The sequence below is a fragment of the Hyla sarda genome, chromosome 3 (genome assembly GCF_029499605.1).
Source record: "Hyla sarda isolate aHylSar1 chromosome 3, aHylSar1.hap1, whole genome shotgun sequence".
Classification (NCBI taxonomy): domain Eukaryota; kingdom Metazoa; phylum Chordata; class Amphibia; order Anura; family Hylidae; genus Hyla; species Hyla sarda.
In genome coordinates, this window is record NC_079191.1 from 351,573,150 (window position 1) to 351,599,269 (window position 26,120).

General features: G+C 44.7%; 2 protein-coding genes across 4 annotated transcripts in view; one reads left to right on the top strand and one right to left on the bottom strand.

The window, feature by feature from the left end:
• ABHD12 (abhydrolase domain containing 12, lysophospholipase) overlaps nucleotides 1–5,718 on the bottom strand; it is a 117,266-nt gene extending 111,548 nt beyond the window's left edge. The window contains exon 1 of the mRNA XM_056567549.1: nucleotides 5,579–5,718. Coding sequence (XP_056423524.1) covers nucleotides 5,579–5,628 — 50 coding nt within the window. The 5' untranslated portion in view covers nucleotides 5,629–5,718. The remainder of the gene's footprint in view (nucleotides 1–5,578) is intronic.
• GINS1 (GINS complex subunit 1) overlaps nucleotides 1–21,465 on the top strand; it is a 65,701-nt gene extending 44,236 nt beyond the window's left edge. Inside the window, exons 1-7 of one of the 3 annotated variants that reach the window (XM_056567550.1) lie at nucleotides 5,965–6,100; nucleotides 8,152–8,216; nucleotides 10,203–10,301; nucleotides 12,661–12,751; nucleotides 14,164–14,280; nucleotides 17,137–17,211; nucleotides 20,859–21,462. In XM_056567550.1, coding sequence (XP_056423525.1) covers nucleotides 6,026–6,100; nucleotides 8,152–8,216; nucleotides 10,203–10,301; nucleotides 12,661–12,751; nucleotides 14,164–14,280; nucleotides 17,137–17,211; nucleotides 20,859–20,927 — 591 coding nt within the window. In that variant the 5' untranslated portion in view covers nucleotides 5,965–6,025 and the 3' untranslated portion in view covers nucleotides 20,928–21,462. Of the gene's footprint in view, nucleotides 1–5,964; nucleotides 6,101–8,151; nucleotides 8,217–10,202; nucleotides 10,302–12,660; nucleotides 12,752–14,163; nucleotides 14,281–17,136; nucleotides 17,212–20,858 lie in introns of those variants that run through there. The other 2 variants (XM_056567551.1, XM_056567552.1) reach the window with 2 other exon arrangements.
• The last annotated feature ends 4,655 nt before the right edge of the window (nucleotides 21,466–26,120 follow it).

Consider the following 26,120-nt stretch of genomic DNA (forward strand, 5'->3'; position numbering starts at 1 on the left):
GATAGACTGAGCCCACTGTCATGTAAGAAGCCGGCTTCTTACATGACAGTAGGCTCAGCCTATCACCGGCCGAGGCGGAACATCGCTGCGGCCGGTGATAGGCTGACAGCTGTCCGGCGTTCCCTTCCTCAGGAAGAGCATAAGGCCGGTACCGGACTAACGGGAGGTGAGTTAAAAGTTTATTTTGTTTATTTTTTGCAGCCCGGGCATAGTGTACAGTATAGAGCAGTGGTCTCCAACCTGCGGACCTCCAGATGTTGCAAAACTACAACTCCCAGCATGCCCGGACAGCCAACGGCTGTCCTGGCATGCTGGGAGTTGTAGTTTTGCAACATCTGGAGGTCCACAGGTTGGAGACCACTGGTATAGAGTGTCAGCGCCGGCGGGCGCAACAAACAAGACGTGAATGGCAGCACTTGCGGGTGACATGTGAGTAGTACCCTTATGGGGATAGAGAGCTTGCGGGTCACATGGGATTAGTTCCCCAATGTGGGGACAGCGCAGCGCTGGGCTGATAATTCATTCCCGAGGGGGAGGGGCCAAACCGGTCTTGCGGTATGGGTTAAAATTCATATCGTGCAGCACAAAAATTTCGGTATTCAGTATGAACCGGTATACCACCCAGCACTACACCTAAGCATACATTTGTATGAATATTCAGGAGGTGATTTAGGAATTTCACTTGGCAGTAGAAACAAACTTATCAAGTGCGACTGTCGCATAAAAGTTGCAAACCCCTCAAAAACAATGCAAATCTACACCAGACATGTCTTGGCGTACAAAATTGCTTTTGGACAGCATTTTATTTAAAAAAAAAAAAAAATTGCATATTTCACACCTTTTTTGTTTTTGTTTTGCTTATCCATAGGCCATTATGATAAATAGGTCCCAGGAAAGCAAAACCAAAGTTTTAAAGGAGAATTGCGGTGCAAAACTTTCAACTCCTCCTGTGCCCAGGCTGCAAAAATAATAATAAAAAAAAAAAAAACTTTAACTCACCTTCCTATGTTCCCCCGATATCAGCGTTTCGTTCCTCTGGCGCTGCTCGGCTCCCTGCTTCTTAGGTTCGGATCGTCAGACTGCAGTTAGTGTATCGCCGGCCGCAGGGATGTCCTGCCTCAGCCGGTGCTAGCCTGACTGCACTGTCATGTAAGGAGCCCGGTCAGCAGGGAGAAGGCGGGGCCAGAGCTCCTTACATGACACTGCGCTCAGCCTATCACCGGCCCAGGAGGGACATCACTGCGGCTGGTGGTAGACTGACTGCAGTGTGATGGTCCGTGCACATGGATGAAGACCGGACCGGAGGACCGAAGAGCTATAGCGGCACAACGGGGAATGGAGGAAGGTGAGTTAATGTTTATTTTATTCGTTTTTGCAGCCGGTCACAGGAGGAGATAAAACTTTTGCGCTGCATTTCTCCTTTAATTATAAAAAAAAAATTCACAACACAAAAGACACAATGAAAAATGTCTCTCATAGACCTTGTATTTTTTGCCTAATTCCCTGAATCTACAGATAATGGGCACAATAAATTGTATGTAGCTGAGGATGTGAAGATGGCAGAAGGGCACTGGAACCCATAGCTCCCTGTCTGCCACAGACCAACTTAGACCTGTAGAGGGCAGATCTACAGTGCAAGTCACGCAATGACAACAATGCATTCACTTGAGGCAGGCCGGAAAAGGCCTTCAACAAAACTAAGTTGACAAGAATGATTTTTATTTTATTTATTTTTTTGGGTGGGGGGGGCACAAATATAGAGAACACTTTTACTAATTGGTGCACTTTTTGGGAAGCAAGTTTATTGGAAGCACTCTGGAAAAAGTTATTTCTATTGTTAAGCTTTGAGGAAGAGATCTTTCCTCTGAAAGTACCAAAGTAAAGTGTAAAAACAAGCCGTATGTGAAGCAATAGAATCCTATAACCTAAACAGATCGCTATGAATCCAAGATGGCCCAAGAGAAAAGAGGACTTGCTCTTAAAATCCAACGCATCCCAGATTATTTATAACTGATCTAGAAATGAACCAAGCCTTACTGCGGCACACCACCAGTAGTATTCAGATGATAAGCTCTACTCTACCGCCATCTTCCTTTCAAAACAAATATTGCAAATACAAGCTGATCCAATACCAGACAATTAAATACATTCGTGTTTTTTACTGCAAATCGCTGAGGTCTGTGGGTGGAGCATAGAATAGGGTTCACAGCAGAATACCAGGCCAGGGTCTGCACTAGGCATAACACAGTACCAGGGATGTCTGGATTAAATCACTGATAATAAAACTCCTGAAGTGCCCCAATAACCAGCCGTGCAGTGCCCCTCCTTATGCAGCCAGCCACAGTGCCCCCTATTAAAGGAGTAGTCCAGTGGTGACCCAGTGGTGAACAACTTATCCCCTATCCTAAGGATAGGGGATAAGTTGCAGATCGCAGGGGGTCCGAACGCTGGCGCCCCCTGCGATCTCCTGTACGGAGCCCCGACAGCCCGCGGGAAGGGGGCGTGTTGACCACCGCATGAAGCGGCGGCCGACACGCCCCCTCAATACAACTCTATGGCAGAGCCGAAGCGCTGCCTTCAGCAATCTCCGGCTCTGCCATACAGATGTATTGAGGGGGCGTGTCGGCCGCCGCTTCGTGCTGGGGTCGACACCCACTATCTGGCCGGAGAGCCTGGCCCCCGTACAGAGAGATCGCAGGGGGCTCCAGCAGTCAGACCCCCGCAATCTCAAACTTATCCCCTATCCTTAGGATAGGGGATAAGTTTTTCACCACTGGACTACCCCTTTAACATAGCCAGAGGTGCAGTGCCCCCCTCATACTGCAAGCCAGCCACAGTGCCCCCTATTAACATAGCCAGAGGTGCAGTGCCCCCTCATACTGCAAGCCAGCCACAGTGCCCCCTATTAACATAGCCAGAGGTGCAGTGCCCCCTCATACTGCAAGCCAGCCACAGTGCCCCCTATTAACATAGCCAGAGGTGCAGTGCCCCCTCATACTGCAAGCCAGCCACAGTGCCCCCTATTAACATAGCCAGAGGTGCAGTGCCCCCCTCATACTGCAAGCCAGCCACAGTGCCCCCTATTAACATAGCCAGAGGTGCAGTGCCCCCCTCATACTGCAAGCCAGCCACAGTGCCCCCTATTAACATAGCCAGAGGTGCAGTGCCCCCTCATACTGCAAGCCAGCCACAGTGCCCCCTATTAACATAGCCAGAGGTGCAGTGCCCCCTCATACTGCAAGCCAGCCACAGTGCCCCCTATTAACATAGCCAGAGGTGCAGTGCCCCCTCATACTGCAAGCCAGCCACAGTGCCCCCTATTAACATAGCCAGAGGTGCAGTGCCCCCCTCATACTGCAAGCCAGCCACAGTGCCCCCTATTAACATAGCCAGAGGTGCAGTGCCTCCCTCATACTGCAAGCCAGCCACAGTGCCCCCTATTAACATAGCCAGAGGTGCAGTGCCTCCCTCATACTGCAAGCCAGCCACAGTGCCCCCTATTAACATAGCCAGAGGTGCAGTGCCTCCCTCATACTGCAAGCCAGCCACAGTGCCCCCTATTAACATAGCCAGAGGTGCAGTGCCCCCTCATACTGCAAGCCAGCCACAGTGCCCCCTATTAACATAGCCAGAGGTGCAGTGCCCCCCTCATACTGCAAGCCAGCCACAGTGCCCCCTATTAACATAGCCAGAGGTGCAGTGCCCCCCTCATACTGCAAGCCAGCCACAGTGCCCCCTATTAACATAGCCAGAGGTGCAGTGCCCCCCTCATACTGCAAGCCAGCCACAGTGCCCCCTATTAACATAGCCAGAGGTGCAGTGCCTCCCTCATACTGCAACACAGCAAACTGAGCAGTCCCCCACTATTATGCAGCCAGCCATGCAGTGCCCCCTATAACACAGCCAACTGAGCAGTCCCCCGCTATCATGCAGCCAGCCGTGCAGTGCCCCCATCAGGTGCATGCACACCACGTTTTTGCTATACAGTTCCCGTATACAGTTTCACGTTAAAAACCATATAGAAAACCGTACGCATTGACTTAACATTGTAAACTGTACATCAAACGCATCATCTGGTTTAGTCCGTTTTGCATCCTATACGGTTTTGTCCGTTTTTTTTACCCGTATCCAAAGCGTAGTCTACCACGTTTTTTGGTCCGGGTGAAAAACTGTATTAGGCTGCATGCACGCCATGTTTTTTACATACGGGTGCCAGATCCAGCTGGGGTACGGGAGCGCCTGGTTTTCCCCTCCCCCAGCCGGATCAGCCTGTGACTCCATTTACTTTAATGAGCCGACCGGAGTCAGACGGTGACTCCGGTCGGCTCAGTTTTGACCGGTATCCGGTTTTGGACCGGACCTAAAACTGTAGTATACTACGGTTTTAGGTCCGGTCAGGAAACCGCATACGGGTTTAGTCAGGTTTTGAGGAATTTGTTTTTCATTAAAAACCTGATACGGGAACTGTACTGCAAAAACATGGTGTGCATGCACCCTAACACTGCCAGTTGCAAAGTGCCCACCATTATGCAGCCATCCGCACACTTCTCCCATAGCATTCACAACACGTTTTTGTAATACAGTTCCTATATACGTTTTCTATGTGAAAACCGTACGGAACCGTATTGAAAACCGTATGCATTGACTCTCCATTGAAAATCGTATGCCAAAAGATGCATCAGGTTGTGTCAGTTTTGCCAGTTTTTTTCCCCGTACCCAAAACCGTAGTCTACCACGTTTTTTGGTCCGGGTGAAAAACCGTATAGGGTTTTTTTAATTTTTATTTTATTTTTTTTATATGGGAGTCAATGGGAACCATACAGAACCGTATGTGCGTACGGTTCCATCCGGTTTTCACCATATGTTTTTTGACTTTGCACAGTTTTTTTTTTGGGGGGAATTTCAATCAAACAAGTGAAACTTTATTCAAAATGGAGTGAAAAGTTAAAAATGTATACATTTCTTTCTTACAAAACGGATGCAACCGGACATTAGAGATGAGCGAACTTACAGTAAATTCGATTCGTCACGAACTTCTCAGCTCGGCAGTTGATGCCTTATCCTGCATAAATTAGTTCAGCTTTCCGGTGCTCCGGTAGGCTGGAAAAGGTGGATACAGTCCGAGGAGACTTTCCTAGGACTGTATCCACATTTTCCAGCCCACCGGAGCACCTGAAAGCTGAACTAATTTATGCAGGAAAAGTCATCAACTGCCGAGCCGAGAAGTTCGTGACGAATCGAATTTACTGTAAGTTCGCTCATCTCTACCGGACATCATTTTTCAAACTGTATACGGTTTTTAACTGTATACGGGTTGAAATTTGTACACACGTTTTGATACAGTTTAGTCAGGTTTTGAGGTATCCGTTTTTCATCAAAAACCTGATACGGGAACTGTATTGCAAAAACGTGGTGTGAATGCACCCTTATAAATCCTTTTAAACAGATGCAAGATAAAGCCATGCCCCAGTATACTACAGCTACAATCACTCTACATCCACAGCCCCCCTGATGACGTCATTGTGCTCCGCTGTCAGCTGCCGCACCTACCCATGCAGTGTGCACACTGACCACTCACCTGCGGCTCCGCGGCCACCAGATACGCATGACTTCTTCCAGAGCGCTCATAAAGCTTCCATAAAGATTGTCCCTCCTCGGGTACCGTAGCCAGTACCCGTGGGCGAGAACCCTCCCTTATTGGCCAGGTGATACTTGGCGCGTCCCTGACAGTTTCGGTCTACCCCCGGCTTTTTTTGGGGGAATTACGAGCAGCCATATTTGTTGAGGGCAAAGTGTACAAAGGTTGCTAAATTAAAAGCCGCTGAATAAGAAAACTGTGCTGTATAATATAATATTCTTTGTGACAAGACAAGGAAACAGTACATGGTTATTCAGCCGGACGATCTGGAGAGGCTTGCCAGAAACAAACAGGTCTGACGGGGCTCAGAGGTGCAGTCTGCGGCTGCGCAGTGTAGCTGGATGTGGCGCGTAATTTAACCAGCCGCGGGCTCGTACGGGAACCGAGATGTTCTGTGAGAAAGCCGTAGAGCTGATCCGGGAGCTGCAGCGGGCATCCGACGGACAACTGCCCGCCTTTAACGTGAGTCAGCGAGACCCGGTGTCCTCTCCTATCAGATGGTTATGCTGAGACTTGTAGTTCTCCTATAGCTGGGAACTCCCTCATATGGGCTCTAAGGCATTCAGCTTTTGCAAAACTACAACCCCCAGCATGCCCGGACAGCCTTCGGCTGTCCGGGCATGCTGGGGATTGTAGTTTTGCAACAGTTAGAGGCATCTCTTTCTATAAATGTATTTTTTTTTTTCCCTGATAAGGTTATATTCACAAAGTGGATTTCTGTGGAAATATTCTGCTCGGAAATTCCGCTGCAGCGGAGTCCCATTGATTTCAATAGAGTTCTGCTGCACTTTGTACACGGTGGAATTTCCCCAGCAGATGTTTCTGCCGCAGTCATCCCACACCCTGTTTCTGCAGAAACACTGGTTCAATGTTCCTGTGGATTCCATGTTTCCAGGCATATGTTCCGCACATTCCGGAAAACTGTAGTGGTATATAACTTATCCCCTATCCTAAGGATCGGGGATAAGTTATAGATAACGCGTGTCGCTGGGACCCCGATACACCCTAACCCCCCCCCCACCCCCCGCTCAGAAATTCAGCAGCAGAGTCCCATTGATTTCAAAGGAATTCCGCTGCACTGTACAGATGGCATGTTTCTGTAGCGGAAATCCTTATTCCGGCATCTGCAAAAACATGTTCTATGTTTCTGCGGACTCCACATGGAAGTGCATTGCCGTCTATTGACACAGCACTTTTCCGAGTGGTCTTAGCTTGCAGTTTGCAGAAAGTCCGTGCGGACATTCTGCCATGTGAACCCGGCCTAAGGCTACGTTCACACCGGTTAATGTCCTCACTGTGCGGACATTCAACCGACACCGGTGCCGCTAAGACCGCTCTGAAATGCGCAGTCTTGTAGACGGCAATGCACTTCCATGCGGAGTCCGCAGACATGTCTATTCTTTATGCAGGCACGAATTTAGAATTTCCATGCCAGATGTTTCCGTGGCGGAAATTCTTCTACGTGAACATCGCAGCAGAATCCTTTTGAAATCAGTGGGACTCTGCTGCTGTGAAATCTCCTAGCGGAAAATGCAATATTGTCTATGATGTTTTTTTTAGCAGCATTATGGGTTGCAGGAGAAAAGGGAATTCTAGTAAATTCTGTTATGTTAGGCCTCTTTCACATTGGTGTCGGACTCTGCTATGTGGAGCTCTGTCGGCAATTCTGTAGATTTTAGGGGAGAAAACAAAATAGTGCATGCACTATTTTTTTTTTTTTTCCTCCGGCAAACTACCGGATCTCCAATGGACCCCATTCAAGTCAGTGGGGTCTGTTGGGACCCAGTGGAGTCCATTGTGCTTCAACCCATTTTTTGGGTTGTTAAATACAAAAAAAGAGCCAGACACTTAATAGGGCGGAGCACAAAGCAAAGCTTCCACGTAACGGGTCCAGTTCTCCTTTTTCTTTATGGTGTTTTTGTTGCTGCTGCTGCTGCTGCACAATTCTCAGTTTGAACGGCTTGAGGTGTCCATACACATATGATACGTGTCGGCTGAATGAGCACTTTCTCTCCTGATCCCTATAGACACAGGCATGCTTGGTTCAACTGAGGGTTCATGTGTTTAAAACCAAGAAAGGAGGGGTAAGCTGCTGCCAGACACGCCTCACTGAGGCTTATACCTCATTGAATAAAAGGATTGAGCAACTTTCCCAGTCATTCTCTACCCTGACATCATTTGTTGGCACAAAAGCTGCAGTACCTTGTACTGTCACTACTAAAAGTATAGAGAATATTGAAGAAGCTGCAGCACTCACAAGCACTCTCCCATTTTATAAGGCTGGATAACCTTTTTAAAGACACTTGTTTGTGAAAAACAGTTGAAGAGAATCTGTCAACTCCTTACCGTGTACAGAGCTGCAGATCCCAGCAGGCGTTCTGCAGCAGTTCGGGCTCTTCAGCCAAACTTTTTTGGTAACTCTTATCCCCCTAGCACCTGTCGGCCAGGACTTGCAGCTCTCTCCCTGTATGGAGCTGACAGATGCCCTTTACCCTCTTCTTATGTCTTTTCAGGAGGATGGAATCAGACAGGTTCTGGAGGAGATGAAAGCTTTGTATGAGCAGAATCAAGCAGACGTGTAAGTACAGACATTAATGTTGTTTTGCATACACCAGACAAGCAGTATAGCTGCATATTTTCACTTGCATGTTGATTTTGCTGTGTTTATGTGTACAGGTTAGCTTTATACAATGGTATACCCAACATTTCCCAAACTGTTAGTCCTACGCCAAACAATGTTCAATTCGCAAAAACAAAAAGCGTAAAAAAAAAGGAGATAGATAGAGATATATATATATATATATATATATATATATATATATATATATATATTTCAAAAAGTATACTTTATTGACATAAATACAAAAAAATGACAAACATTTAAAATCATTTAATATCATATTGTATATGTCTAGTATCCAAAATTGCTGAGAGATGATCGGGGGCTCCACATATATATATCTATATATATATATATATCTATATATCTATATATCTATCTCAGTGCTGAGGTTAAAAAAAAAAATGTATATAATATATAACAGCTACTCACCACAGACAAGAAAAAGAATCTACTGCCAGCATATTACATAAGAGTATTATTGCAGTGAGATCAAGCAGATACGCTAAGATCTCAAAGGGCAGATACTGAGTGGAAGAGAGATGTAGCTTTAAATACATTAACCAAACCAGGACTGGAAATATATAGCATAATACTTTACCAAGTGGGAGATGAAAATGTATTATGCTATATATTTCCAGTCCTGGTTTGGTTAATGTATTTAAAGCTACATCTCTCTTCTACTCAGTATCTGCCCTTTGAGATCTTAGCGTATCTGCTTGATCTCACTGCAATAATACTCTTATGTAATATGCTGGCAGTAGATTCTTTTTCTTGTCTGTGGTGGGTAGCTGTTATATATTATATACATTGTTTTTTTAACCTCAGCACTGGTGTGTGTGTGTATATATGTATATATATATGTATGTATGTATGTATGTGGAGCCCCCGATCATCTCTCGGCAATTTTGGATACTAGACATATACAATATGTCTGTCTTTTAAATGATATTAAATGTTTGTCATTTTTTTGCATTTATGTCAATAAAGTATACTTTTTGATAGAGAGAGATATATATATATATATATATATATATATATATATATATATATATATATATCTCTATCTCCTTTTTTTACGCTTTTTGTTTTTGCAGATTTATACAATGGTCTAATATCCAGGAAACCAATGTAGTTTAAACACATAAACACCTCAGTTGAGGGTCACTCTTTTTTTCCTTGTTTTCAGCACAGACTACAACTCCCAGAAGTCAGTGCAACTCTGTGTTATGGCTGACAGCCAATTGCTTTCACTTTTACTATCTGTGTGCATGCTGTGTTGTAAACAGTCAGCCTCACACACTACATATCTTTTAAACTATCCTTTCCCCCAGCAATAAAGCATACTGTAGTCTGAATGGTAGCAGTCAGTGATTAGATCTATGTAGACAAAGGGCAGGGCCGAGGAGACTGAGAATCTTCACTGAGCTTCTCTCATGGCACACGGGGAAGTGAGGGAAAGGAGGAGGTGGTGTGGCTGTACAGCCAGAGCTCTAGACCAGACAGAGATCACCTGGTGTTGTCTTGAAGGGAGGGGACTAGCTCTTACTGAGGAGACAAGGTGGATTTGAGAATTACATATTTCTCTCACTCCCTGCATGTAAGTAAAAGCTGAACGAGGGTAACTGCTCTATATAGCTATGATATTTGGACAAATACATAGCCTAGTGAGAGGGAAATGATGGGCTATGGGTTTAGTTCACCGGTGTACCCCTTTAAACTTTTGACATGTTGCACAGAGATGTCAAAAGAGCAAATAAACTTTTTTTTTTTTTTTTTTATAAATCTTTTAAAATGTAAAACATCAGAAACTAAATTTATAAATATGTAAAAAAAAGATATTACAAATCCTTAGCAATTGTGAGCTGTTTTCCTGGGGCTTATAATACAAATACTGTTTAAATGTTGAATTGGACAGTTCAAGCTATTTTATTTTTGCTACAGGAATGAAGCGAAGACAGAAAGCCGCAGTGAATTGATACCAACAATTAAATTTCGCCATTGCTGTCTTCTGCGAAATAGACGATGCATTGTTGCCTATCTGTAAGTTTTGAGGATTATTGGAATTGGTAAAAATAAAAATTGTGTATGAAATATTAGCTGTAGTTGGGAATAAAAAAATCACAAATCTAATAGTATGATAAATGACTATTAGGGTAGGGTTCCACATGCCATATTTTGCAGCATATTTGCTGCTGCTTATTTTCCTATGCATTGAAGTTAATGGGTAGCAAAATCAGCTGCAGAAAATACGCTACAAAATATGACATGTGTGACCCTACCCTTAAAAGGCATTCCATTCTTGCAAGGATACAGTGGTTGGCAGGTAGGTAGATGACTACATGTATGTCCTAACTGAAGGAGTTTGTGTCAGGACATGAGTGGGATAGCAGAAATGGCTTATAATCTCTGCATTCATATAGATGTACTACTGCACTAAAACTATAATGTTTACACAGAAGTTGTGCATGAAAGTTAGGTGTACACCAAAAAGTAGCTAGGAGCACCAATATAACGTACAGCGGTCAACAGTACAACCATAATGACAGGTTTTTTTGTTTCAGTTGGGATCCAGCAGCTTATGTTTTAGCCGTACTAGCAATGAATATGGCTTCTGGAAACAGTGTAGTGTGCAAGTTTTCCCAAACTTGCCGTCCATCCAGAGGATAGGGGATAACTATTCTCACAGGAGACTTGGCTACCCGTTCTGTAGATCATGGGGGGCCTGGTGGTTGGTCCCCAACCCCTCCCAACAATCAGGTAGCAGACTGGAAGTTTTTCAAAAATAAAGTACAAAGATATTTTTAAAGGAGAACTGCGGTGTAAATTTTTTAAGTCCCCCTGTCCCTGGGCCACAAAAACATGAAAAAAAACTTGAACTCACCTTCCTACATTCCCCCATTGCAGAGATATCGGCGTCCTATTCCTCCGGGGCTGCTGGCTTCTTAGGCCCCATACATCACAGTGCAGGCAGTGTATCGCCAGCCGCAGCGATGTCCCACCTCGGTTGGTGATAGGCTGAGCGCATGTAAGGAGCCTGGGCCCCACCTTCTCCCTGCTGTCAGGACTCCTTACATGACAGTGCGTTCAGCCTATTACCGACCGAGGCGGGACATCGCTGCGGCCGGCAACATGCTGCCTGCACTGTGACGTTTTAAGCCTAAGAAGCCAGCAGCACCGAGAGAACAGGTTGCCGATATCTCCGCAACGGGGAATAGAGATGAGCGAACTTACAGTAAATTCGATTCGTCACGAGCTTCTCGGCTCGGAAGTTAATGACTTATCCTGCATAAATGAGTTCAGCTTTCAGGTGCTCCCGTGGGCTGGAAAAGGTGGATACAGTCCGAGGAGACTCTTTCCTAGGACTGTATCCACCTTTTCCAGCCCACCGGAGCACCTAAAACTAATTTATGCAGGATAAGACATCAACTGCCGAGCCGAGAAGTTCGTGACTAATCGAATTTACCGTAAGTTCGCTCATCTCTAACGGGTAATGTAGGAAGGGGAGTTATTTTTTTTATTTTTATTTTATTTTTTTTTTTTTTTTGCAGCTCTGGCACAGGGAAGCTTAAAAAAATTTACGCTGCAGTTCTCCTTGAATGAACTGTATTCTTCCCTTTCATCTGAAACTTCCTTTATTTGGACATTTGAAGAAAAATGCCTAATGTGACTTGTCATGAATCATGGGTAACCTTGCCATGGGATCTGTTCTCCTTATAAACATTTATAGCCTAGAGACTAATAGCTATTACTTCTAAATTGCTCTGGGTAAAAATCAGCAAATATGCCATAGGAAATCAAATCAAGTTATTCAATGAAACAGTTCAGTACAGTTCAATGTAAGGAAGGGTCTGCCACCAACAAATCATTACTACGTAAAGGATTCTGTGACTTATTTGTTAGGATGCTGAAATAATGGAACAAATAAAACCGATCATTGCTTGAGATAAAATGCTGGGCCTGCTAAGTCTTTAAAGGAAAAAGGTATCTGAAGGTATTTGGACCTTGTCCACTGAGCCATAGCAGCAATTTGTGTAAAGATAATTTATTTTTTCCCCAACTTCCCAAAGTGAAGCTGATCCATTCAGAAAGTAACATTGGTTGGGAGAAAAAAAAATGCATGCTCCTAAAGGAAATCTGTCATCAGTGTCACCTGCACTAACCTCTCAGTACAGACAGGTAGTGCTGGTGATACTGATGACCATTATATTTACCCGTTCCGTGTTTTGGTTCTCCGGCAATCCTCTTTGGTATCTTCAGCTCCGGGCCTGACTTAGAGCATGGGTGGAGCTTAGTGATGTCACCGCTGCTGTTTACTAGCAGCGGGACCCAGCAGAGAACAGCAGCGGTGATGTCATAAAGTTTCCTATAGCCAATAGATGTGTTTTGTGACTCTTTCCAGGTATGACCGTATGCTGCGTATTCGTGCCCTTCGATGGGAGTATGGCAGTGTGCTGCCCAACGCTTTGAGGTTCCATATGTCTGCAGAAGAGGTGTGCTCCATGGTTTTTACTATCTTCTACCATCAACACATGAATTCTCTACACCAGATAAAGCCAGGAGATGTGGCAGACCACTGTTGACTCCACCATTAACCTTCAGGATGGCATGCATGTTTATTTTAATGGGGTGAAGGTTTATTAGAGACATGTGGCCGCAGCTTATCTTTACCGGGAGTAAGGCTATGTTCACATACCGGAATGTGTGCAGACGTTCCGGACACTGCGGTCGCCGGGATAACAAGCCAGTGCTAGGACCGCACAAGAATGCACTGTCTCATAGACAGCTATGTGTTTCGTGCTGTCTCTGTACAAAGAATGAACATGTTCGTTCTTTGTGCAGATGTGGAAATCTGATTTCCGTGCCGGAAACATTCAGTGGGACTCTGCTGCAGTGGAATCTCCGTGCTGGTTTCCAATGCGGAATCTGGCACGGAAATTCTGATGTGTGAACATGGACTAAAAGGGACACATGACTGATATATCTTTTTCTCAACATCTTGTCAGGATAGTTGGCAGCCCTGTATAAACATGAAATCGCCGGTTGGTGACGATGTGGGTTATTTGCTCATGTACAGCAGGTTTCAGCACTGACTTTTCCCTGATCTTTTCCCGCCTTAGATTACATAATACTTAACTACTTCTATGGTTGGTATAATCTACCCTGTTGTCAAAATATGAAGCTGTTATGTATTAAACAAGCGCATTGTCTTATATTTAACACATATTATGTATGTAAATACTTTATTTAGGTGGCACTGTCTCCATTAAGGAACAGGTTGCTATTTTTGCTTTTGATTGTTTTATAGAAATGGTTAGGTTGATTTTTTTATTAATCATACTGATGTAGCGTGCATTACCTTGCATCCATCTTTATCGCTGAAATGTTAAGTATCCAGTTTGGTGTTTGGTACTAAATATATGGCTCCACTTGCAGCTGTGTTAGGGTGCATGCACACTACGTTTAAGATACGGGACCGTATACGGCTGGGGAGAAGGGGGCGGAAAGTGGGGGGCGGGGCAACTGCACGCTGCCATATGCGGTCCCGTATCTAATGTATTTCAGTGACCGGAGTGAAACGTTGCCTCTGGTCGGCTCCATTTTGGCCCGTATACGGTTTCCCGACCGGACCTAAAAAGTAGTCAACAGCGTTTTTGGGTTAGGTCGGGAAACCGTATACGGGGCAAAACGGAGCCAACCGGAGGCAACGTTTCACTCCGGTCGCTCATTGAAATACATTAGATACGGGACCGCATATGGCAGCATGTGGTTACCCCGCCCCCCCTCTCCCCAACCGTATACGGTCCCGTATCTTAAGAAACGTAGTGTGCATGCACCCTTAGACATGTAAGTTCACCCCAACTTCTGCTTGTCAAAGTTTTCATTATTTTTGTTCTCTTCATAGACCGACTGGTTTAATCAGTACAAAAAATCCTTGGCCACATACATGAGGTCTCTGGGAGGTGACGAAGGATTAGACATTACGCAAGACATGAAGCCTCCAAAAAGCCTGTACATTGAGGTAAAGGCAAATGTCAGCTGCACTTCATCTTCCATATTCCTTTTCATAAATCAGTCTTTGCTTCCACGGTATAGAAAAAAATACTTCTATTCTCCTGTACTGCCGGACAGGATTATGTTCTGTATGGTTTGTGGACCCCTAGTGGTCTTTTTAATAAGCCATGATTTAAAAAAAAAAAAATTTTTTTTTTTTTGACTAAAAACAGTGCAACACCTAAAGTTAATAGGGCTTTTCTGCAATAACACATACAACCTGTGCCCTAGAGCTATATTTGGAATAAAGCAAACATGTTTTGTTTTTTGGGGGGTGTTTGCAACTCATTTTTATTTTTTGTAAATGTGTTAACCTCTAAAGGACGCAAGGCGTACCCTTCGCCTGCTCCCGTACTATAACACGTGGTCACGCGGCTAACGATAGCCGGGACCCGTGGCTAATACCTGACATCACCGATCACGGTGATCAAAGTTGATCACCGCATCTAAAGTTAAAAAAAACATTTCTGTCAGGCTGATCGAGACAGCCGCGGTGAAACTGCGGTGTCCCGATCAGCTGTGAGGACACGAGGAGGGACCCTACCTGCCGCCTCGTTGTTCGATCGCAGATTCACTGCTTTGTGCCTGAGATCCAGGCAGGAGCAGTGTAGCGCTGATAACGCTGATCAATGCTATGCTATGGCATAGCATTAATCAGTGTCTTCAATCAAGGTATTTCGTGTAATATTTCCCTGGGGGCTATAACATTGCAATAAAAAAAACAGTAGGCACGAACTACCAGTTTGTAGCCTCTGAGCGTCCCGCACAATCCCGGCTATCCATGGCGGCTTCAAGACGCTGATTCTCTTATTACGGTGAGTTGCTCGACTTTATTCCTTTTCTTCATTATATAAAAATAAATATAAACATATGTATAAAATATTGTTAATTAAACCGCACGGTCAATGGCGTACAGGTAAAAAAAAATTAAATAAATCCTAAGTCCAGAATAGCGTATTTTTAGTTACTTTTTATACCATTAAAAAATTTATAAAAAGTGGTCAATAAGTGCCGTCAAAACAAAATGGTACCGATAAAAACTTCAGATCCCTGCGCAAAAAATGTGCCCTCACACCAACCCATGTGCGGAAAAATAAAAAGTTATAAGGGTCAGAAGATGACAATTTTAAACGTATTAATTTTCGTGCATGTAGTTATGATTTTTACGAGAAGTAAAACAAAATCAAACATACAGTGATCCCCCGACCTACGATGGCCCCGACATACGATAATTTCAACATGCGATGGCCTCTCAGAGGCCATCGCATGTTGAAGGCAGCATCAACATACGATGCTTTTTTATGTCGGGGCCATCGCATAAACTGCTATCCGGCAGCGCAGACTTCTTCAGCTGCCACCGGATAGCTGTTTACGGTGCCCCGTGAGCTCCGGTGATGTCTCTTAGGCTGGGTTCACATCACGTTTTTGCCATACTGTTTTCCATCCGTTTTTCTAAAGAAAACCATATGGCAAAAAAAAAACGTATGGAACAGTATGGAAAAAAGTAAACCGTATGCGTTTTTAAACAGTATACTGTTTTTAAAAGTGCATACAGTTCCGTTAGTTTTATAAAAAAAAAAAAAAAAACATACGTTTTGGAAAATTGTCCATTTTTAATGGGAGGGGTCTTGGGTGGGGACTTTAGGATTCAAATGCGCATGTGCAAAGTAAAAACGTATACATATATGGAACCGTATAAATGTGCGTTTCCCATTGACGTCCATGTTAAAAAAAAAAATAAACGTGTGCGATTGCAAGTATGGTTTTTGAACCGGAGACAAAATCGTGGTCAACCACGGTTTTGACTCCGGTTTTCTATAAAAACTGACGGAACTGTATGCACTTTTAAAAACAGTATACTGTTTAAAAACGCATACGGTTTCCTTTTTTCCATACTGTTCCATCCGTTTTTTGCCATACGGTTTTCTTTAGAAAAACGGATTGAAAACAGTATGGCGAAAACGTGATGTGAACCCAGCCTTACTTGTCCTCGGGGCTTCGGCGCGTCCTCTTCGGGATCCCCTGCATCGTTGGCGTTCTCCATCGTCGTCATCGCGTCGCTGCGCATGCCGGCGTGCGTAACAACGTGATGACGGCGACGGAGCGCACAGAGGCCTTGCCGGAGCGTCGGGGGCACAGCGATGGACGGCGACATACCGGGCAGCTGGTCTTCAACTTGCCGACCTCCAGATGTTGCAAAACTACACACCGTTGGCTGTCCGGGCATGCTGGGTGTTGTAGTTTTGCAACATCTGGAGGTGCGCAGGTTGTAGACCACTGTCCTATACTTTACATTGCACGGATCCCACAACATGCGATGGTTTCAACAAACGATGGTCCATTTGGAACGGATTACCATCGTATGTTGAGGGAAAAACTGTATATGTAGAGAGGGTATCATTTTAATCGTATGGACCTACAGAATAAAGATAAGATGTAATATTTACCAAGAAATGCACTGCCCCCAAATGTTACAAAATTGTGTTTATTTATTTTTATTTTTTTTCAATTTTGTCCCACAAATAAAAAATATATATAATTTTATTTATTTTTTTTGCCATAGATTTTTGGGTAAAATTACTGATGTCATTACAGAGTACAATTGGCGCAAAAAAAACAAGCCATCATATGGGTCTGTAGATGCAAAATTGAAAAGGCGAGGAGAAAAAAACGAAAGGGAAAAAAACGCTGAGTCCTTAAGGGCTTAACATCACTATTTACTAGGAGACAAGAAGGAGCTTTCTGAGAGTAGAAACCCTCTTTAAAAAAAACAATGTGTAGCTATTTCAGTTGGCAGAAATGTCCGTTATCACTTTTGTTTCAGGTGCGTTGTTTGAGAGATTATGGTGAATTTGAGATTGACGATGGCACAATTATCCTTCTAAAGAAAAACAGCCAGGTGAGTAAAATCTATATTATACCAAAAAAATGAAATCATGTAGTTTTCATTCTGGCCACTAGGCGACACATTCTCTTTAAGACTGGGACTAGGAAAAAAAAAAAAAGTTCCTGTAATGCACTAGTCAAAGTCTATAGAAATATTGGGGGGCATTTACTAATCTTTTACTATGTAGTCTGTTTTTTACCCTGTTTTTTTCTACTTCATTTTTGACTATGTGCGACAAATTTACTAAATTGCTGCACGGCATTAATAAATTTGGCACACATAGGCAAAAGTGGGAAATTTACTTCATGTAGTAGAAAAAATAGTCTGTTCCTTTTTCCTGCTGTCTGAATTGGTTTGGCTGCTGCTCATCTGAAATGAGAAGAAAACAAAAAAAATGGGTTAGTACATTTATTATCACCTGCTCACACATCTCCCGCCCCGCACGACTACAACTGCCAGCATGCCCTTACAGTAAGGACATGCTGGGAGTTGTAGTTGTGTGGTGCAGGAGATGTGTGGGCAAGTGACAAGCTTGTCCCCTGCCCCCAGCTGCAGGACTACAACTCCCAGCATGCCCTTACAGTAAGGTGGGGCGGAGGCCGGGCACAGTGTTTCCCAACCTGGGACTTGTAGTTTTGCAACATCTGGAGGCACCCTGGTTGGGAAACACTGTTTTAGGCCAGTGTTTCCCAACCAGGGTGCCTCCAGATGTTGCAAAACTACAAGCCCCAGCATGCCTGGACAGTCAAAGGCTGTCCAGGCATGCTGGGAGTTGTAGTCTTGCAACATCTGGAGGCACCCTGGTTGGGAAACACTGGCCTAAAACAGTATTTCCCAACCAGGGTGCCTCCAGATGTTGCAAAACTACAAGCCCCAGCATGCCTGGACAGTCAAAGGCTGTCCAGGCATGCTGGGAGTTGTAGTCTTGCAACAACTGGAGGCACCCTGGTTGGGAAGCCTGCGCAACTTACCGGCTTCCGTAGGATCCAGCGCTGCACGACACTGCCGCACGACGATCTCCGACAGCGATCGTCGCTGGAGCCTCGGAAGGGTAAGTGAACTTCTTCGCCGGTCCCCTTCAGCTGTTTAGTTTTGCAACAGCTGGAGGACTACAGTTTACAGACCACAAACCAGTGGTCTGCAAACTGTGGCCCTCCAGCTGTTGCAAAACTACAACTCCCAGCATGCCTGGACAGCCAATGGCTGTCCAGGCATGCTGGGAGTTGTAGTCTTGCAACATCTGGAGGCACCCTGGTTGGGAAACACTGTTTTAGGCCAGTGTTTCCCAACAAGGGTGCCTCCAGCTGTTGCAAAACTACAACTCCCAGCATGCCCGGACAGCCAAAGGGTGTCCAGGCATGCTGGGAGTTGTAGTCTTGCAACATTTGGAGGCACCCTGGTTGGGAAGCTTGCGCAACTTACCGGCTTCCGTAGGATCCAGCGCTGCACGACACTGCCGCGCGACGATCTCCGACAGCGATCGTCGCGCTGGAGCCTCGGAAGGGTAAGTGAACTTCTTCGCCGGTCCCCTTCAGCTGTTTAGTTTTGCAACAGCTGGAGGACTACAGTTTACAGACCACACACCAGTGGTCTGCAAACTGTGGCCCTCCAGCTGTTGCAAAACTACAACACCCAGCATGCCCTGACAGCCAAAGCCTATGGCTCTCAGGGCAGGAGCCCGGGCTGACATTACAGTGCAGCCGCCCGGGCTCCTCATACGGTCTCCCCGCTACCCCCCTTGTCTCCCGCCCGGGCTCCTCATACGGTCTCCCCGCTACCCCCCTTGTCTCCCGCCCGGGCTCCTCATACGGTCTCCCCGCTACCCCCCTTGTCTCCCGCCCGGGCTCCTCATACGGCCTCCCCGCTACCCCCCCCCCCCCTCCTTGTCTCCCGCCCGTGCCGCTCAGCTCCCGCTGCTACAAGACTACAACTCCCAGCGTGTCCTCACTGTAAGGCCATGCTGGGACTTGTAGTCTTGCAACAGCAGACAGATGGGAGTTGTGTGGCACTGGCAGGTGAGAGGGGGGGGATGTAAATCACTGCAGTGTCCCGGTAGCGCAGTGAGGGTAGCGGGGAGAAAGTATGTCGGAGCCCGGGCGGCAGTAGCTTTTCCTGCTCCATGTTGGAGCTGGAGTAAATTTAGTCAATTTTTATGGCCGTTGCGACAGTTTATTGCGCAACTGCGACTGTCTCAGTTAATAAATTCCTGACCACTGCAAGTAAAAACTGAAAACCTGCGTAAATTAAGCGGGAAATTTTTTTTTGACTTTCTAGCTCTTGCTAGGGAAAGTCGCACAATTTATAGGGTAGGCGCAATTGCGACAATTTTGCGCCAAAAATAGTCAGAAAAAAATGACTAAACCCCTTAGTAAATGCCCCCCATTGTGCACTTTACATTAAGTGGAAATATTTCCATCTGAAGCCCTCTCATGTAGGGAATATAGAAATCTAGTGATCCCATTGAAAGTACAAGGAGAATACAGGAATCTGCAGGAAGAGGACATGCGTGGAGATGCCTTTTCATATGGGATTTACGGAAAGAGTTGAACACTGCCAAGATTTTCTTGGGACTTTTGTGTGACAAGATTTCTAGGAATAAAGGGGCAAATAAATATTCATTAGCTGTTAGCCAACTGTTGTTCGGGAGATGGCTATTTCTCCCGTTCCCCACATACACATTGACACTAGGCCCTGCTGACCATTTGTGTGTTTTGAATGGGGAGAGGGGAGGTAAGCCAATGCCAGACAGCTTTGGAGGTGGCTTATTTCACATGGAAACCAAAGGGTTGGGCAGCTGAAATCCAAGATGCCAGGTCCTTCTATCTCTAAACATCATTGGTCAAAGAAGTCAGGAGGCCTCTGCACATTTTCAGATTGGCAATCCTGCCAAAATCAGCAGCTTTGGGTAACTTTTGACTGGGGGCCTTAAAGGGGTATTTCAGGGAAAAACTTTTTTTTATATATGAACTGGCTCCAGAAAGTTAAACAGATTTGTAAATTACTTCTATTAAAAAATCTTAACTTCAGAAGCTCATAAGTACTGAAAGGATTACGGTTGTTCTTTTCTGTCTAAGTGCTCTCTGATGACACGTGTCTCGGGAACCACCCAGTTAAGAAGATGTTTGCTATGGGCATTTCCCGAGACACGTGTCATCAGAGAGCATTTAGACAGAAAAGGACAACCTTAACTTCAGAAGCTCATAATTAATGAAAGGATTAAGATTTTTTTTAATAGAAGTAATTTACAAATCTGTTTAACTTTCTGGAGCCAGTTGATATATAAAAAAAAAAAAGGTTTTTTTTCCTGGATAACCCCCTTTAAGACAGAAATGTTGCAACTTTTTTGTTGCCAAAAAGTCAAAAAACCAAGCTGAAAAAGTGTACATGTAGTGTCCCAGTCATAAATGATTTCCTGCTCCAAATAGATGTGAATAAGTTCAGACCCAGGTTTTTATAATTGTCCTTCTTTTAGACTGAGATTTGTTTTTATTTTGTGTGGGTTTAGCTAAAAATGATGGCATATCCTAAGATTCCCCACACACTGCTCATGAGACTTTGTGCTATCCATGCCATTAATGTCAGACCCCCTCCTTAAATCATATCTGTATGTTCAGACAATGTAACATCTAAAAGTTTGCCACAATACATTTATCTTTCAGCATTTCTTGCCCAGATGGAAATGTGAACAGCTTATTCGGCAAGGCGTTTTGGAGCATGTATTGTCATAAGCTGGCTTGTATTGTATTTGTGGAACTCATGGATCTCTTTTATGTGAATAGTGACATGTAAATATGGATTTCTACTTTGATTAAATCAATTTATATAAATGTTCTTTCATGGAATTTCTCTTAAGGATACAGAACTTTCATGAGTGCATCTTTAAATTAACATTTATATTTGCGACACGTTCTTTTACATATTCTAAAAACCTCTAACATTATGCATGCAGTTGTTAATACTTACAGAAAGTAGTACTAGGAAAGATAATCTGCAACTTGTGTGGAGTGGATAGCCTGTCTGGTCTGATCCTACAGAATAGCTTTTGTACCACATACTTCTGAATGGTCAACATTGGCTATAATAACTACAGACTCAAAAGCGTGGCGTGCTCAAGAGCATCTGCTGTGGAAATGTGAGCATTAAAACTGGACTTTGGAGCAACGGAAGATGGTAGCCTGGTCTGATGAATCCCATTTTCTTTTTCACCTTGGAGGAGATGGTACTATAGGAGGAAGACAAGGCAGTGTGATGTTGTGCTGGGTATCCTTGGTCCTGGCCTTCATCTAGATGTTATTTAATAAGTACCACCTGCACTGTAGAATATGATAAATCATGCATATGTGGCTAGATCTAAGGGGCAAAAAAAAATTTGAATATATCCTTTTCCCCTATTTAAAAAAAAAAAATTGGGGGGGGGAGAAATATTCAAAGACTTGTGTTAGGGTGCTAAAGTGTGCACCACATTAAGAAAATGGGGGGGAAAGTGATCCAAAAATTGTTAAAAATGTGGAGCATTCTGATAATAAAAAAATAAAAAGCTCTTGTACCACTCAAAGGAAAAATAAAATATTATAGCTCTCAGACTATGATGACACAGTCTTAGGGATCAGCTATTCGCATCTATCCCTACCCTAGCGGCTGCGGTGAATTTAATTTCAGATGCCTCTGCAGATACTCTGAAGCTGTAATCTAGAGCCTCTGCATATTCAAATTCAGCTAGGAGGGCTCTATAGTTAAAAGAATGGAAAGGGGACGTATCTTCAAAATCTAAGTTCTGTGCCATCCCCTGTGAAGGTGAATTATTGTTTGTAAGGAGTTGCACCGTGTCCTATAAGAAAAAGGGATTCCCTGCTATTCCTTCCTTTTTCCCTTCCCCGGCAGAAAGCCCTTTCGCGGTAGGGGTTCCAGAGAAGTTCCACCAGATGGAAGGACTGGCGGAGTCAGAAAAAAGGAAGGTTTTTGTTCACCACCCCAGATACAGCAAAGGAGCCTACCCAACAATGACAGGAGGGGCAGGTTATCCCATTATTATGTGGAATGGGAAGGGGTGTTTACAAACCTTGCTTTATTACAGACAAAACCCAATGGCTTGCAAAAAATTTCTCTGGTCTCCCAGTGTCCAGATTTGTGATCACAGACTTCAAAATAGACTCAGAGAGGCAGGCAGGCAGCCTTGGAAGGGGAGGTGAAGTGTCTTCACCAGAAGGAGGTTCTAACTCAGGTTCCGGAACAAGAACAGGGCCGAGTATTCTACTCAACATTGTTTCTGGTTAAAAAAAACACTAATAAACCTAAAGCTACTGGTTAAAAAGAATAAAAATAAACCTAAAGTTACTGAATCATTCCCTGGTTTACAATGAAATTCGGGAAAGAAACTATTCAGTCAGCAGTCCTAAACCTAAGTCGGAATTGCATCATGTGCCATTCATACACTTATCACCTTCAGATTGTACAGACGCACCAGACATTCAGAGCCACTCTTTATGATAATACTCTGCTCTACCTTCAGTTTCAAGCCCTTTTGTTTTGGTCTCTCAGGCTCTCAAAGCATTTACAAAGATAATGGCTGAGGTAAAGGCACATTAAAGAGAAAAGGACATTGTGATAGTGCCTTATCTGGATGACTTCTTGATAGTAGCAGATTCACAGGAGCTCCTCGGGGATCATGTTTCCCAGGTAGAAGCTATCCTCTCCAAATTGAGCTTGGAAGTAAATATAGAAAAATCTCACAGGGTTCCCAAGTCAAGTTTGCACCTTTTCTGGGGATTGGTTTAGATTGCTTACGACAGCTCTCCTTTTTCCCTCAGTCAAAATTGGCCCTAGTCAGGAACAGGGCCATGAGGTTTCTATGAGTAGCAATGTCTGTTCTGGACCTTCTTATTTCTTGTATTTCAGCCATTCAGTAGGCCTAGTATCACAACAGAAGGTTACATGAACAGATTCTGGCACTATGGGACAGATTAGACAGCTTGCTGGAGGATCCCATAGTTCTGTCCCCTTCAAAAAAAAAAGATCCCTAAGATGGTGGCTGAACCTAGAAAAGGGAATCCCTTGGGTGAGAGGAGGAATTCTTGCTGACCACAGATGCGAGTTCCATGGGTTGGGGAGCTCATGGAAATCCTTTGATTCTTCAGGGTCAGTGGAACACAGTCGTCCCTAGAATCCCAGAAGTAAGAGTTGAAAGTGGCCTTTTATGCTCATTCCCAGGTCCTTCCACTAGTATCAGGAAAAGGGTAAAAATTATGAAACAATTCCATGTTGTGGTGTATATAAACCACCAAGGGGGCACCAGGTCAAGCGCCCTTATGTAAATATGCCATTTCCTTTTCAGATTGGCAGAAGATCTGAACCAGATGGCAGATTTCTTAACCAGACATCACCTGATCCAGGAAAATTGGGAACTGGATCAGTGTGTGTTCTCCCAGATCTCAAAACTATTGGGTACTCAGTGAATAGATCTGTTTGCATCCAGGGCCCAGATGGAGAAGTTTTGCTCTCTAAACCCAGCAGACCTATCCTGGAAGAAAGATGCTTTTCAGAGCGTAGCACTCAGAGAAACACTTCTTTGGAAGTCATGTGTTGGTGCTGGGATATAAGGCAAAGAAAAGCCTCAAATACATGCAGTATACTAGACAAAAGACATCCGCACTCACCGCTGGATACGGGACTCAAAGCTCTTATCTGGAGAAAGCTGGTGGACCGGGGCTGGAGGCGTGCGTGGGCGCTCAGAGGCTATCACCGGTAATTTTGCACGGTATGCGCTTCATCCGGCCTCGAAATCACTGGTAATTTTGCGCGGTATGAGCTTCATCTGGCCGTCGAGGCTGGATGAAGCGCACACCGTGAGAAATTACCGGTGATAGCCTCTGAGCGCCCACGCATGCTTTCTCCAGATAGGAGCGGATGTCTTATTGTCTTGTATACCGCATAGATTTTATCCTGAACTGATAGCTGACAGTGTGGGCCATCAGAAACAGTCAGACCAGGACTTTAGTCCATAATAACAATGTAAAAACATGCATGTAATATGTAAAACTGGCTTAGGTCCTTAGATACAGTGTGTTAATAGAAATGCCAAACCAATAGCTGGAGATTCTGCTACAGGAGACAGGTCACTATTGCAACGAGAAACACAAATGCATTTAAACTGTCTAAGGCTGGGTCCACACTACGTTTTGTCCCATACGGGAGCGCATACGGCAGGAGGGAGCTAAAACCTCGCGCTCCCGTATGTGACCGTATGCGCTCCCGTATGTCATTCACTTCAATGAGCCGACCGGAGTGAAACGTTCGGTCCGGTCGGCTCATTTTTGCGCCGTATGAGCTTTTACAACCGGACCTAAAACCGTGGTTGACCACGGTTTTAGGTCCGGTTGTAAAAGCGCATACGGCGCAAAAATGAGCCGACCGAACGTTTCACTCCGGTCGGCTCATTGAAGTGAATGGCATACGGGAGCGCATACGGTCACATACGGGAGCGCGAGGTTTTAGCTCCCTCCTGCCGTATGCGCTCCCGTATGGGACAAAACGTAGTGTGAACCCAAGGCTGCATTCACATCTCGTTTTGTACATATGGGTGCCGGATCCGGCTGGGGGAGGGGAAAACCGGGCGCTCCCGTCCCAGCCGGACGGGAGCCCGTAACTCCAGCCGGGGTCCCAGCCAGATCAGCCCATAACTCCATTTACTTTATTGAGCTGAGCGGAGTCAAATGGTGACTCCGGTCGGCTCAGTTTTGACCCTTATGCGGTTTCTGACCGGACCTCAAACCGTAGTATACTACGGTTTTAGGTCCGGTCCAAAACCGCATACGGGTCAAAACTGAGCCGACCGGAGTCACCGTTTGACTCCGGTCAGCTCATTAAAGTAAATGGAGTTACGGGCTGATCCGGCTGGGGTACGGGAGTGCCCGGTTTTCCCCTCCCCCCGCCGGATCCGGCACCCGTATATACAAAACGAGATGTGAATGCAACCTAAAACAGACACTAAGTAGATAGATACTTATTTTTAGTTTTATTGGTCATACAAGATTTCAGTTAATCATGTAGCTCTGTGCCAAAAATATGCAGATTATCTGAAATTATCAAAAATGGCAGTAATTTGACTGTATATTTTGTAAATTCGGAATTTGAAGGCAATATTTGCATATTTTTAATTAACGGCACCACACCTGTCCACAAGTTGCGTCTGGTATTGCAGCTCAGCTCTACAAAAGTGAATGAGGTTGCGCTGCAATACCACACGCAACCCATGCCAAGTGTTGTGCTGTTTCTGAAAGAAATCCGCCATGGTTTTCTAATCCTGGATAACCCCAAAACATTTAACATTATATCCAGCATACAGGGTTTCATTGGAGCACTGTCTGCTTTGTAGCTCACTTGACCATAAAACAAAGATACCAAAAAAGGGATACTCCACCCCTAGACATCTTATCCCCTATCCAAAGGATAGGGGATAAGATGTCTGACCGCGGGGGTCCTGCCGCTGGGGACCCCCGCAATATAGCATGCAGCACTCACCTGTTACTGCTCCGGATGCGCTGGAGTGTCTGGCTCCCGACCACGGGTATGTAAGATCGTGACGTCACGACTCCACCCCCTCAATGCAAGTCTATTGGAGGGGGCGGGACCCCCATGATCAGACATCTTATCCCCTATCCTTTGGATAGGGGATAAGATGTCTAGGGGTGGAGTACGCCTTTATCACTTAAAAGATTGGGATAAATGGATTTGTTTTGTAACATTTTAACTTTTTTCTTACATCCTGGTTGTAATAAGAAGGCTCTTTATCAGGATTCTGTGACCTGATTCACATTTTGGTCACCGTTTATTTTTGGTATCTGCGGTATAAATATTTACACACACATTTCATATAAAACTGTACATGTTTCATGAAATATAAAATGTATACAACAGTTCAAGAA